General features: G+C 46.8%; 1 protein-coding gene across 3 annotated transcripts in view; it reads left to right on the top strand.

Annotated features, from left to right (window-relative positions):
• The window catches only part of LOC146961773 (prospero homeobox protein 1-like), a 38,049-nt gene that overhangs the window by 5,061 nt on the left and 19,328 nt on the right, over positions 1–13,660 (top strand). Inside the window, exons 1-3 of one of the 3 annotated variants that reach the window (XM_085771386.1) lie at positions 57–528; positions 3,561–5,647; positions 9,595–9,702. In XM_085771386.1, coding sequence (XP_085627512.1) covers positions 3,629–5,647; positions 9,595–9,702 — 2,127 coding nt within the window. In that variant the 5' untranslated portion in view covers positions 57–528; positions 3,561–3,628. Of the gene's footprint in view, positions 1–56; positions 529–3,560; positions 5,648–9,594; positions 9,703–13,660 lie in introns of those variants that run through there. The other 2 variants (XM_085771387.1, XM_085771388.1) reach the window with 2 other exon arrangements.

Raw genomic sequence — 13,660 nt, 5'->3', positions numbered from 1 at the left:
AGTGCGTTGTTCTCCGGACCGGACGGACGCCTCTTATTGGTAGGTTGCGACGGTTACATCACGCCGCTCGTGACGCGCACGTCTTCCTGTTTCCTTCAGCCGCGTCTTAAAGTGAATCTTTAGTGGCGGAGGAGCGCTCCAGCATCCAGTGCTCTCCTGCATCCAGTGCGCCTCGGAGACGCACACATACACACACACACACGCTGTAGTCTCTCTCTCTCTCTCTCGCTCGCTCGCTCTCTCTCTCTCTCTCCGTGCCTCGCACTCTCTCTATGTCTCTCACTCTCTCAGTCAAAGCAGAGGATAGAGGGAGAGACTGACGCGCAAGAAGAGCTCTTTTCATCTTCTATATTTTTTTTCCTATTTTGTTCCTTTCGCTCGCGTCGCCGACTTTACTCCGGCTCTTCCTCTCTCTGACAGATTCTTCAATCCCGACATCCAGCGAAAACCCGCCGAGCTCTGCTGTATATTCTTTCCTCTTTTTTTTGTGCCGTAGGAGTTCAGGTTGTCCCCCTCTTCATCTAAAGGGTAAGTAACCTTGTCCTCGGATACCTCCCTCTCTTCTTCTGCCTCGCCTGGTCACGTTGGGGCGGACAGAGAGAAAAAAAACAACAACAACAAACAAATCAAACATCATTATTCCTCTAAACGTAACTATTGCACGTTATTTGCTCGCGTTTCGTCCTCTTCGTCTTGATCTGCGCTAAGAGTTGCGTGAGCGGTGGCCCGAGTGCGTGCGTGTGTGTGTGTGTGTATGTGTGTGTGTGTGTGTGTGTGTTTGCGAGGATGATTTGCGGACGGTAGCCCAACCTTCCTCACCAGAGCGGAGATCAAGTTGATTTGCAACTTTGAGAAGTTCAGTTTTAAAGGGAAACGTGACGTGCTTTCTTTTTCTATTCAATGCGAACGGTGATTTTAAACACACTGAAACTTGTATTTGGTCTCTGGTGTGAGCGCTGAAAACCGTCAGTTTGCCATCACCTCACGTATCCTGTGAGTGACACTTCAATTTTCACACCTACCACCTGCCCTTTTTATTTTATTTTATTTTTTTATGTCAAATCCTCGCCCTGGCAGAGCAGATCAGGTCCTGTTTAGTGAATTTGTTGAGTGTCTTCCGCGGCTGCTGCTGTTCAGCTGCGATGAAAACGCTGCCGGTGTATTGTTGTGCGCGCAAATCTGTCTCGTAGGTTTCTGATATCTTAGTCTGTGCACTGGCAACCAGATGTACAAACAAGCAGCCAATCACAGCCACCTTTATTAGGTTATCTTACTGTGATAATGCTGATGGTAATTCCTTGAAGTTACAAATACTTTTTTTTTTTAATTCAGGGAAAAGTTTTGTTTTTGTTTCTTTGTTTTTGTTTGGTGAAAGGTTTGAAGTAAGAGGAGGAAGCATGCTGGAATGATGGAGTGTAAGAGTTGGAGTGGAGATCTATAGCTCTGATCATATGTAGAGTTCATAGTTGCTTAAATTGTTGAAAGGTTTTTTTTTCTTTTAAGGGAGAGAGAGAGAGACTGAGAGAGAGAGGGAGAGTGCGCATGGGCAATGGGAGACAGGTGCGCGGTCGGAAAAGACAGGTGCTGGTGACTATTTTGAGCTTATTGTTAAGATCCTGAGGCAATCAAGTCAAGTTTTTTTTTCTTAGAGATGTATCACCTCCTGTCTGAACTGCTGGATATGGCTGTCAAGACTTGGGCCAAAGCCATTTATCAGAGGGTTTTATTTTGAAGTCCTGGTGTTACTTCACTATAGGGAGAAAAAAAACAACAACATTTAATCCAGCAGCAAATTTGGACCTTAATAGTTTTTGATGGTCAGTTCAAAATGTGTATTTGCAGAATGTTTTTTGTCTTGAGTGACAAACCAACCAGTCCGCGTCACTTGTGTGTTTCTAACAAAGCCAGCAGCAAAGTTGTGTGTGTGTGTGTGTGTGTGTGCGTGTGTGTGTGCTCAGAGTTGAATGTGTCTGCTGAGACTCAGGAACAAGAAGGACGCCTTTTTATATGTATATTAAAAAATAAACTACTCACATACAGCACAAATGTAAAGATGATATAATTTCCACTGGTAAGAACACGCAAATAATAATTTAAGGGGAATGTTAAGTCAAATTCTCCCTGCTGTTTTTCCTCTAAGCTTAAACTGAGCCTATAAAATAAATCTCCGCTCCTATAAAATCATATCAAAATTAGATGTGAATCAATCATGGGACATATTCGCATTAAAAATTAAGTTTTTATAGCTACGTTGCAGCTTTGTCTAAAAGTCGACTTGAATCAGAGCAACATTTAAGTCTAAGTACAAACTTTAAATTTCAAGCTATGCTTTGCTTGCGTTTTTTGTATTTAAATGTTATCATTTTTGACTGAGCGTCTGAGTCTTATGTTTTCCTGAAGAGTGTAAAAGGAAAATGTAAATTGTTGCACCACTTTTGCCACTTTTATGCTATTAAAAAGCACTGCCGATTTATATATTTATTCACCTCTGAAATATTTGTATTTGTTTAAGAGAGGCTGTAGAGATTAAATAGTACCTGATAATATCATCACATTTGAGATTGGCTGCTTCTTCCACGTCTCTGACTGAGACACTGCCAGCGCTGCTTACGTAGCATTATTGATGCAGGCCTGTACTGACAAAACGCTTTGCTTTCAGAGGGGCATTAGGGTTTTTGTAAGAGTGCTTTAAGTTGCTCCTTGCCAGAGTTGACCCTTGTGACCTATTCATTTGAGCAGAATTAACTGCCCTTGCCAGATGAAAAGACAAACAAAAAACACAGAAGTGAGCTCACGCTGGCACCAAAATCAATAGGCCTATTTTGTGTTCCCTTTTTTTGTGTCACTCTCCCCATTGCTCAAGATATGATGGCCATATTGATTAATATGAACACAGTTGCATTTAAACATTATAAAAATGTATAAAGGCGATTTAAAATTTGAACATTTTGTTTGACTAACCAAATGACAGCTCACTTAGAGAACAGACTTACTAAAGGGTTCACAATGATGTGTGCAATGTGTATATTCTTCCTATGTGTGGATTTATTTTTTTATAGGTTATCTTTACCCTATTTTTTTATTTTGAGAGTTAATAGCGCCTATGTTGGCTTACACTGCACAAACATGGAAATGAGGACAAGTACTTAAGTAATTATCATAATTTTATGCAGCTTTGTGTTCCGTGGGAACTGGTTCAGTGTCGCGCGGCATGTAACAGGGGACAGGATAAAATGTAGGACTTTGCCCTGGAATGTCAAGCCCAGGCCTAATTCTGACCCCATCTCGCCTGTTTCCCTTCACCCCACTGTCATTGGTCCCAAATGTAATCACGGACGTCCCCGTCCTCATAGAAATATAATAGGAGTGACTGCCTGCTGACTTGAGACAAAACTCTTCGGTTTTTATCCATAATGTCGGCTGATGCAGTTCTATAGAGGCTGACAGATGTCGATTGTTTCAGTATGTCAAAATCTTTACGGTTTTCCTGATTGAGTGAGTGAATGAGTGAGTGAGTTTTCACTTTTGAAAGTCACGCATCTGTGAATCTTTGCCCGCAGGTACTCAGAGGCTTTGAAAACAAAAAGGACTGGGTTTGTGGGATATGGCCCAATAGCAGCAGCCCGTGATGCCGGACCATGACAGCGACTCCCTCCTGAACAGACAGACCAAACGAAGACGTGTGGACATTGGTGTTAAGAGGACCGTAGGCAACACAGCCTCCTCCACAGCAGCAGCCGCAACAGCAACCACTGATAACATTGCCCGGGCCAAAGCAGCCATTTTCAGTGCCATGAACTCTCTGAGCTCCCACTCTCACCACGGATCAGACACCGACTCCATGGAGTGCTCTGTTGTGCAGCCACATGGCGGGCCTGGCGTTGTTACAGCCAGCGACAGTGAGTCCAAGTCCAATGTACTCCGAAAGCTTCTGAAGAGGGCCAACTCATATGAGGACACCATGATGCCCTTTCCTGGCACCACCATTATCTCTCAGCTTCTCAAGAATAACATGGCTAAAAATGGAGGAGGACCCGAGAGGGGAGAAAGAGGAGACAGGGGTGATAGAGGGGAGTCGGGCTTCCCCGGATCAGGGCTCTCCAATGCAAGCTCAGATGCTCCTCAAGAGGACGCCTGCAGTAACTCCTCTCAGGACAGCACGCCTCAAGAGTGCTTGTCACCATTCGGCCGTCCTCCCGGCCTGGCCACCTTTGACATTGAACGTCTCAATGACGAGCACCTGCGTGCCAAGCGAGCACGTGTAGAGAACATTATCCGTGGTATGAGCCACTCACCCAGCGTGGTGGTTCCTGCCGCTTCCCGTCACGATCGCGACCACGAGATGGACGGACAGCGGGACATCGAGATGGACTGTCCACCTCCTCAGTCTCAGCAGCAGGCCCCCAGCAGCCCACGGGGAGGCGAGGCGTGCAGCGGCGGCAGCAACAACCGAGAGAACAAGCGCAAGCAGCGTCTGCCCCAGCAGCAGCAGCAGAGCTTCACCCAGCTGGTGTGCCAGAGGAAGGAGCAGAAGCAGGAGGAGCGGCGGCAACTGAAGCTGCAGCTGGAGGACATGCAGAAGCAGCTTCGCCAGCTGCAGGAGAAGTTCTTTCAGATCTACGACTCGACCGACGACTCGGAACACAACGAACTCCACAACGACCTCCACAACGACATAGGAAACATGTCCGAGGACAGCCCGGCCAGGTCCGACACGGGCGCCGACGACCGGGGTGGAGACGACTTGCGCTCTGACAATGAGATGTCTGACCTGGACCCGGGCCATTTCCTGGACAGGGCGCGGGCTTTGCTTCAGGAGCAGGCCCTGCTGGCCGACGGAGACAAGCCCAGAAGAGAGGGGCTGGGCCGGAGCAAAGCACAGGGAGGGCCGGGCTCCTCCATGCACGCTGAAGGTAAACAACTGGCAGAAACACTGAAGCAGGAACTTAATTCAGCCATGACCCAGGTGGTGGACACAGTGGTTAAGGTGTTTGCCAAACCTCCACGCCCCACACCACAGCAGGCCTTCCCCCCACTTTCCATACCTCCTGAAAGATTCCCCACCGTTGTCAATGGAGATAACCCCAATTTCCACACTGCCAACCAGAGGCTGCAGTGCTTCGGTGATGTCATCATTCCCAATCCACTAGACTCCTTCGCCAGCATGCCGGGGATGCCGGGCGCCACCAACGACCAAACCGAGGCCCTGCCCTTAGTTGTGAGGAAGACACCCAGCGAGCACCACCACCAGTCCTCAGCCGTGGGAGCGCATGGTGGTCACCACCACCCCGCTCTTCACCCTTCCTCGCTCTCTGCCTCCATGGGCTTCAGCCCCCCATCCTTTAGACACCCCTTCCCGCTGCCTCTCATGGGCTATCCTTTCCAGAGTCCCCTTGGCGCCCCCACAGGTAGCTACACGGGGAAGGACCGTTCCTCTCCAGACTCCATGGACCTGTCCCGGGAGACCACCAGCCTGAGGACCAAGATGGCGTCAGGTCACCACCACCACCACCTGGGGCACCACCATCGCTCTTGTTCACCGGCGCATCCGGGCAGCACAGCCGAGGGTCTCTCCCTGTCCCTCATAAAGTCCGAGTGCAGTGACCTGACCGACATGGCTGACATCTCACCTTACTCAGGCAGCAATGTATCCTTTAAAATAATCTGAATGGCCTTGGGGTGAGTGTACGCGTGTGTGAGAAAGTTTGTGTTGTGAGGGGCGACAATAAGTGAATACGTAACAAATGTTTTAACCCTACATGCTCCGGTTCAAACCAGCTTATGTCTGTGTGAGGCAGTAAAAAAAAAAATCTGACTTCAGGGGGTAGTTCCCCATAGAGACCGGTGCATCTGAACCACAAAGAGTTAAAAATCAAATCTTTTTGCCTGTTTGAAACTAGCCTAAGAAAGTGAGAAATTTTTTTGATGAATCACTTGTCCACCCACTGCTGTTCTCTTCTCCATTTACTGCATTGTTGTGTTTATTTTTATACTCATACCTCTTCCTTCTCACAGCACCATACCACCTTTTCTTCCATCTTCAATCCAGAGTGCTTTAAAAGCTCTCTTGTCACATATCACTTACTCAGGAAGATTAGGTACCCACGACATTTACTGCCCCAATTCCTTTTATAAAAAAAATGGCTTGAAAGGCCAAGGAGGCAGATAGCATCCTGGAACTTGGCACACAATGGTGTTATATAGCCTCCCTTATAGTTTAACCCCAGTGTGCCCCAATCATGCCCTGTGGATAAAGAGCCTATCCCCTATGGGAGGCTCAGTTGAATCCCTGGGGGGCTCCAGACTAATAGCTTAAACAGATACATTCAGAGCCTTCTCTGTTTCCCCTATACCTCTTTAGATCCTGAGTATTCAACACCCCTTAACCCTTATGAAAGTTTGATTCATGTCACAGCGTCTGTCCTTAGAAAACCTTGTCATCCAGTCATTAGCATTCATTACAAGCTCAAGAAAATAATCCTAGATCTTTTTACCTGTGCTGGACACATTAGTTAAGAGACTATGTATATTTAACACTTTGGATGCCTTGCTTGTGCTATTGTGTGCACCTGAGTGCCTGGGCTTTTTCATGTGTGTGTGTGTGTCTGTCTGTCTTTTTGTGTGTGTGCGTGTCACAAAAGGTTCGCCTGAGGACTCAGTAAAGATGTATATTTATGATTGCTTGTGTTTTCTCTTGTGTTCCTCTTATCATCCATCGCTGTTGTAAAAAGCCCACAATCATTGTCGTTTCTTTTCTCTTTTTTTCATTTCATAAAGATCTGTCAACAGCCCGGGGGGCCCTTCGGCTGTTGCTTGGCAGCCAAATACTTCTTTTTTTGTTTTCCCTCCCTGCAAACCCCCCTCCTCCCTGTCTTTTCTTTGAAGCGGACGTTAACAGGTGTTTGCAGCGAGCTGTTTATCTTTCATTACCTCGCCTTGTCTTGTCTTCTGACCCAAGGGTGAACGCTTTCCAGAGATCCATAATCCTTTGCTTCTGTGGGCTCCCGATGGAGGGATGAAAAGAGAAAAGGGAGAGAGAGACATACAGAGACTGAGAGAAAGTAGAAAACAATCAAACAATAACCACATATGCCAGATGCTGTGGCTTTCATTGTAACATTTATAAATTCAGGGCATTAACAGATGTACACCCCTTAATGGAAAGAATAGGAAGAACAGCATGTCCACATGTGTTGTTTTTCTTTTTCGTCATCTTTTATTTTTGATTCCCTGAGTTTATTCCACAGGTTTAGGAACAAAGTTTGGCATTTACAAGATATTGTTTTGTAGAATCGCTATTGTAATTAGTATGACATTTATGAATTGGTTTATTTGTATTTGTTCTCTCTCTGTTCGTAGCTGTTTCTATTGATGTAGAATTCTTGATATTTCTATTGCTTTTTTTTTTCCGAGCCTCTGAAGTCAGAAACAGCTTGTCAGACATTTTGCGAGGTGTGTTCAAGTTCACCAGCTCTCAGCAGCGTTGCAGAGCAGATGGCTGCTATCAATTTCCTCATTTGTTCTCAGTTCGACTCCAAATTTTCTTGTCCTTACACCTGGAATTAGAGAGTGGAGCAGCTATTTCCCTCTCATGACTTTGGGCTTTGGGGAAGTGTTGTGAGAATGATGATGTCTTGTCAGATGTGGCAGGCAAACAGTGGGCCAGCTGGTATGAGTGCACCATCATGACAAAATAATAGCCTTGCACGCCACCCCTAAGTCCAATCACAATTACATTTGCAAGCTGTGAGTGAATTGGAGATGAAAATGCCTCATCAGGAGATATGAAGGTTCTTAATTGTCATCTGAAGGGAGGTGATATTGCGTTTATGGCCGGAGAGGTAAAACCTTGGCGTCTTTCTTTTAAAAAATAATTTTTAATTTCAACGATAAGAGGAAAGCGATGTTAATCCTAATTGAAAAAGGAAAAACAAATCAGTCTAAGTGTAAGTGTGCAGCTTTCACAGCAAACCGATCCCACCTTGCCCTATATTGAAAAAGAGCTTTTCTTTTTCTCCGTCTCTCCTTCTCTCTGTCTGAGGATCCATTGTATCCCCTCCACTTGGAGCAGATGGTGTGGTGTGGAGAGTGAAGTGCTGCTCTTTTGGCCAGGCCTGACAGAGTAACACCAGTCTGCCAGGGTTTCCCCCACAAGACCCTCGCTGCGTATACAACTAACTCTCTCCCTCTCCCTCTCTCTCTCTCTCCCTCACTGAATCAGACAAAGTAGACAGGGTCTTTAAGGAGCCAACCCAGCGTGGTTCAGCATTTGCTGGCTTTGCTGTGTAACCCCGAGGCCAAGGGCAATCCAATCTAGCAGCTGATGCCTTCTTCCCACTCTATAGTTACAGCTACATCTGGACACTTGACTGATTTTAACGATCACAGCCACCCCAGTAGATCATAAATAATGTCAAGCAATGTATTTTGTCCACTCATGTGTAAATAGTCTTCATGAAAACTTGGGGCTGTGTCTTCTGTGTAATTTAAAGCCCTGTCTTGCTTGTGCTTGATGAAAACCCTTGTTGAAACAGCCCCGAGGTTTTAAAATGCAGCCCACCCCCATCCGCCTTTCCCTTTTCAATGTCTTATCCTCCAGATTGATATTATCAGATGCATTATACGACCGTTAATTCACCATGGAAATGGCTTGGGCCATTCGGTGGCGCAGATGTGTTTCAGTCCCCCCCATCACTGGCTGAGGCCAAAGCCTCAGAGCCCCTCTTCTCCTTCTCCTCCTCCTTCTTTTGCTCCTCCAAGGGTTTGGCAGCGGCAGAGAGGCTGGGGGGCAGGGGTGGAGCAGAGGGAGGAGGAGGGGGATGTAATTGAAGGTTGGAACCATGCTCTCCCTCAAGGTGCCCCCACCAGCCCATCTCCATCCGCTCTGCTGTTCAATCCAGCCGATCCATTAGGAGGACAAGGCCTCTGACATGTATTTGAATACGGCCTATGCGAGTGTGAGAAGGTTTTTTCCATGTTGCTCGGGCCAGTGTTGGGGACTATCTCCTAGACCTTGTTTTTGTCACTGATATGAAGCCAGCATCACACAGTCATATTCAGGCTTGGCATGTGTTGTCGCCAAGCCATTAGGCCTTCTTGCCCGTCACTGGCGTTAACTGCTGTCTTTGTCTGTGATATGCAAATGTCTCCTTTTTCTTCTTCCTTTTTTTTTTGGGTGGAGGTTAGCGCAGGGTGTAGGCAAAGGCGTTTGCTTACTTTGACTGTGAAATGAGCCTCCTTATGTAAAAGCATCGGCTGTAGTGCTGGCCAGCGTTTTATTTACCGTGACGCTCTCACACCTGATACGGACGATGCTAATTGCAAGCAAATGGTTTTGCTTTCGTGCACCGTCTTCAACAACACCACCACCACCTCCCCTCTCTCTCCCTCCGTCCCTCTCTCCCTCCCCCCCAGCAAGCCTGCATCCATGCCTGAAAGGAAATTTGGTTTAACCATCATCCAAATGATTTCTTGCCAAACTTTACTGCCAATTATTACCAAGTACATATTGTATTTGTGATTATATCAGGAGCCGCATTTGCTTGTTTTCTACTCCAAACAATTGTTAATGTCCTTAATGGCAGCTGTTTGCAGATCCAGGAGGGTCTCTCCCCCAATCATCTGAAGAAGGCCAAGCTCATGTTTTTCTACACCCGCTACCCGAGCTCTAACATGCTCAAGATGTTCTTCTCTGATGTCAAGGTGAGTCCCAACATGGTCTTTATGAACTTTGCCAAACAATTTGCCAAATCAATACACAATATCCTCCTTTTCAACTTAAGCAGACCTCACTGTGACTCTCACTGGTTTGCTTTTTCTTTTCTTTTTTCAAACCCATTAGTAACAGCTTTTATTTCCCTGATATGGTGACTGCTTTCACAATTTGTTTAGAAAGTGTAACGACTCTTTCACCTGTGCTTTTTTTTCCTTTTCTGTCTTAAGCCACATCTCTTCCTTGTACATTTGTCAAAGCTGCTGCTTTAAAAGAGGAAGTTTGATTTATTAATTGCGATTAGCCGGCTGCAGTTGCTGTGAACAGTGTGTGCTTGTCTGTCTCAAAACGAGGCCCTTTCCCTCCCTAAGTTATGGTTTTATGCAAAAGATGAAAGAAGAGGAAGTTGAATGGGTTTACATGAGGGAGCTGGAGAGCCTATGAGTATTCTAAAGATAAAGAGCGGGATGAGTAATGGAGGGGTGGAGAGGGCAGGGAGGAGGATGGAGCCTAGAGACGGAGGAGTGGTTATCTGAGCAGGTGTAGAGAGGGTGGTTTGATAGAGGGTGGGAGAGGAGAAAGAGTCGGTTTAGGGAACATGGCGAGGATGAGCATTAGCTCCACTGGGAGTTTAATGAAGGAAATTTGGAAAACAAAGCACAATATGTAAGCTGCACAAAAAAAAAACAAGAACAACACCACAATGGGCGCGACTGTGGTAGTTGGTGTTGTTGTTGTTTTGTGTGTGCGCCCCTCTCGGACCATACGGAGGGGTAAACACTGTGACAGATCCAGGCCATCTTATTCAAATCAGAAGATAAAGGTTCCCTCTTCTCCCAGCTGCCCCCTCTTGGATGCCATCACCGCCAGCCATGACTGGCAGCTCACGTTGATTTCCGAGATTTCTCATTGGTTAGGTTCAAAACAGGGCAACATGTAGGCACCTGAAGTGGTGATTCACTTCAAAATCCCCCAATAATAGAGCTGCTGATTGATTTGACATTTTTACCGTAGTTAAAAACGGCAGCAGCAATTACTATTAAAAGCCTCGCCCACTGTATTTCCCTGACTAACCCAAGGAGGTGGCCTCCTCATGAATAGCCCCATCAGATACTTAAACAAGGTCAAGCTAGTTAAGGGGATTATGAGTCACATTGGTTTGTTTTTGTTTTCAGTGGAGAACAATGGACTCAAGCTGTAAGTTAGTAGACATGTATGGGAATGAGACTGACTATCTAATTAGATTCAGCCTGGGCGGCCTCTTAGCGAGTGGCTGTCCTCAGACAAAAGTCTTGAAGGCTAATCAGGTCTCGACTAATCAGGTCTTGACTGTCAAGAACCTAATGAACGTGGGAAGTGGGTTGCCCTAACAACTGGGGGACGCTGTGGCTGTTTTTCCCCTTGATTAAGCTCCTTTCAAGACAGTCGTGACTTTTCTTTTGACTTTTGGTGTCCCTGAAATGTTTTGACAGATGTGTCATAACACCATTGTTGATGCTGCATCATCCCACCAGCTTTAAGACGTCTCATTATTACTGCAGATATTCTTCTGAATAATTATAACACATTAATTAACAGATTAAATAAATATATTCAGTCAATTAATAAAGTCAACTGAAGTTATTGGCTTTGTAAAGAGACACTGTGTGAGGATGTGCTGCGCATCCGTTATCGGATGTTTGCACCGCGATGAATAGTAGACGCACAAATTTCTTTCATTTTCAGGTAAACACAGTCCCAAACACACAGACACACACAGCTGTCCTGCAGTCATTTCTCTGTGGCTCTTTTAGCGACAAGCCTCAGTCATGTGCTGTCGAGTAGCGGGGGTCAGGAGGGTTTCCCTTTTCTATATGTCATTCCTTCTCTTTTCTTTTTTTTTCTGCTGATGGTGTAGCATGGTATGTGTGCCTCGGCGGTGCCGGGGAGAAAGAAAAGCCAGCGGCTGGATTTTGAGTCGCCGCAGTAACAAAAGCCCGCTTTCCAGGGCCGCTTTTTGTGTGCAGTCAGCCAATAGGCAGCCGGAGATTATCTCCCACAATTCACCCCTGCGAAAACAGGAAACGTTGGAAAGCCCTGATGACTGTGAAGGGGCTTACGAGAGAGAGGGGGAGAAAGAGAAAGAGAGAGAGAGAGAGAGGGAGGGAGGCCCGTACAGGCTTCTGTGTCTTTCTGCTCTCCTCTCCGGTTGTTCTGGATGTAGCTTAGCATTCTGAGGTCATCTGTGTGCTTTCTGCTCCATTGTCGACCACTGTGTCACACAAAGTATTGGCCAGAGACACACTTTGGCTTTTCATGCAAATGCTTCTCGGCTAATTTTTTTTTTTTATCCGAAACAAACCAAAATACAGAATTGTAAAATCAGTTTGACTCTAGTCTGTGTGTGTGTGTGCAAGTTTGGCACAGACGGTCGACGCGCCTGAATGTTTCTGGTAGGCGACTAATATAGTTTAGACCAAGGATACTTGAGTGTTTTCCTATTCTGGACTTAAGTATGTGTCTGTGCTTGAGCAGAACATATGTGTGTGTGCGCACGTGTGTGTGTGTGTGTGTGTGTGCGCAGACGCGTGTGTGTATGTGTGTGTGCACCACTTTCTATCTTGTGCTGTTAGCACTAAGCGCTGACCTTTCACAGGCTCTTGAGTGTGAGTGTGAGAAACACGCTCTCACTGTCTCTCTCTCATCTGCCTCTCAGCCAGGCGTGCGCACACACACACACACACACACACACACCCTATGCTCAAAAGCAGTGCATTGACTCAAACACACACACACACACACACATTTTCCTCACTGCATCTCATGTCTGTGCTGGCTGACCCCTGCCAGCCCTGATTAAGGAGCTGCAGTGATGTGCTTCTTTGAACCGATTCCCTCCTTTTTACGCTGAACACACTCGTCCTTAGCTGCTATCAGGGGGTCTCTGTCCCCCCACCAGCTACTTAATGAACCAAGACTGCTGGAAGCTGTAGGGTGACTTGCCAAAATTGAGTCCCAGAGTGTGTTGAGTGCAGTAGACAGTGGATATAATGTTATTTTGGTGCATTTACCTGCACGTACAGTAAATATTGTATCTATTGTGCGCTCTATGCTGTGATTGAGCCACAGTTGACTTCAGTAATACATCTCCTCCTGAGCTGTCGGTATAATAAAGTAATCCTTGTCCAAAGTGACAAATCTATCCATCACTCGGCCGCAGTGACACCAAAGGTCCCCCGCATGAGCGATGGCAACTCTTTCACTGACTTTAATCTCAGTATGTAGCGCTCAAGTCCCACATGCGCTCGGATGCATGTACACACACTCGCTCGCATCGGTCGACACCAATTCACTTATGTCTCCCCCCCCCCAGTAAGACTTGTTTCCGATCTCAGGCCACGAGGGGAAGGTTTGCACCGCGCCGGCCGACGGCGGCTTGAGTGTTAACGGCGTGTTTGTGTCTCTCCGACTGTCTGCGACATTGTGTGTGTTTAAGAATAGCCCCCATGCAGCCCATGTATTTGTAAGTGTCAGTAGTTTGTTTGTTTGACACTCCGATGTCACGACCCCAGCTTGCTGACTGCTCACGTTCCGACCCTCTGCCCCCCCCACCCTCCCCCAACCACCCTCCACAAGCAAAAACGCCATTGTCCGACAGCGCTGACCTGCACCCATCCTCCTCTCCTCTCCTCCCTCCCTCCCTCATTTCCCCATTTATGCTCACCCTGCACTTTAGGACAGCCACCATGCTACACCCCCCCCAGCACACACTCTCCCAAACCCCTGCCAAACAATGTCAAGCGGACTTATTCTCTTCCACTCTGCCATTATGTCATCATTCCAGAAAGGCACGGCTCTCTCCTTTAGCCCCGTCCCACCTTGGTCCAACTATCTCGCCTCTTCTGATTGGCCCGACACCGCTGCCTGTCTCTTCTCTCCCGCTGCCTCGCCCTCCCATCCTCATGTGCT

This window comes from Trachurus japonicus, chromosome 24 (genome assembly GCF_045865225.1).
Source record: "Trachurus japonicus isolate A0001 chromosome 24, Traja_1.0".
In the NCBI taxonomy this organism is placed as follows: Eukaryota; Metazoa; Chordata; class Actinopteri; order Carangiformes; family Carangidae; genus Trachurus; species Trachurus japonicus.
Note: the sequence above shows the minus strand (reverse complement) of the source record. Positions and strands in the feature narration are given on the sequence as shown.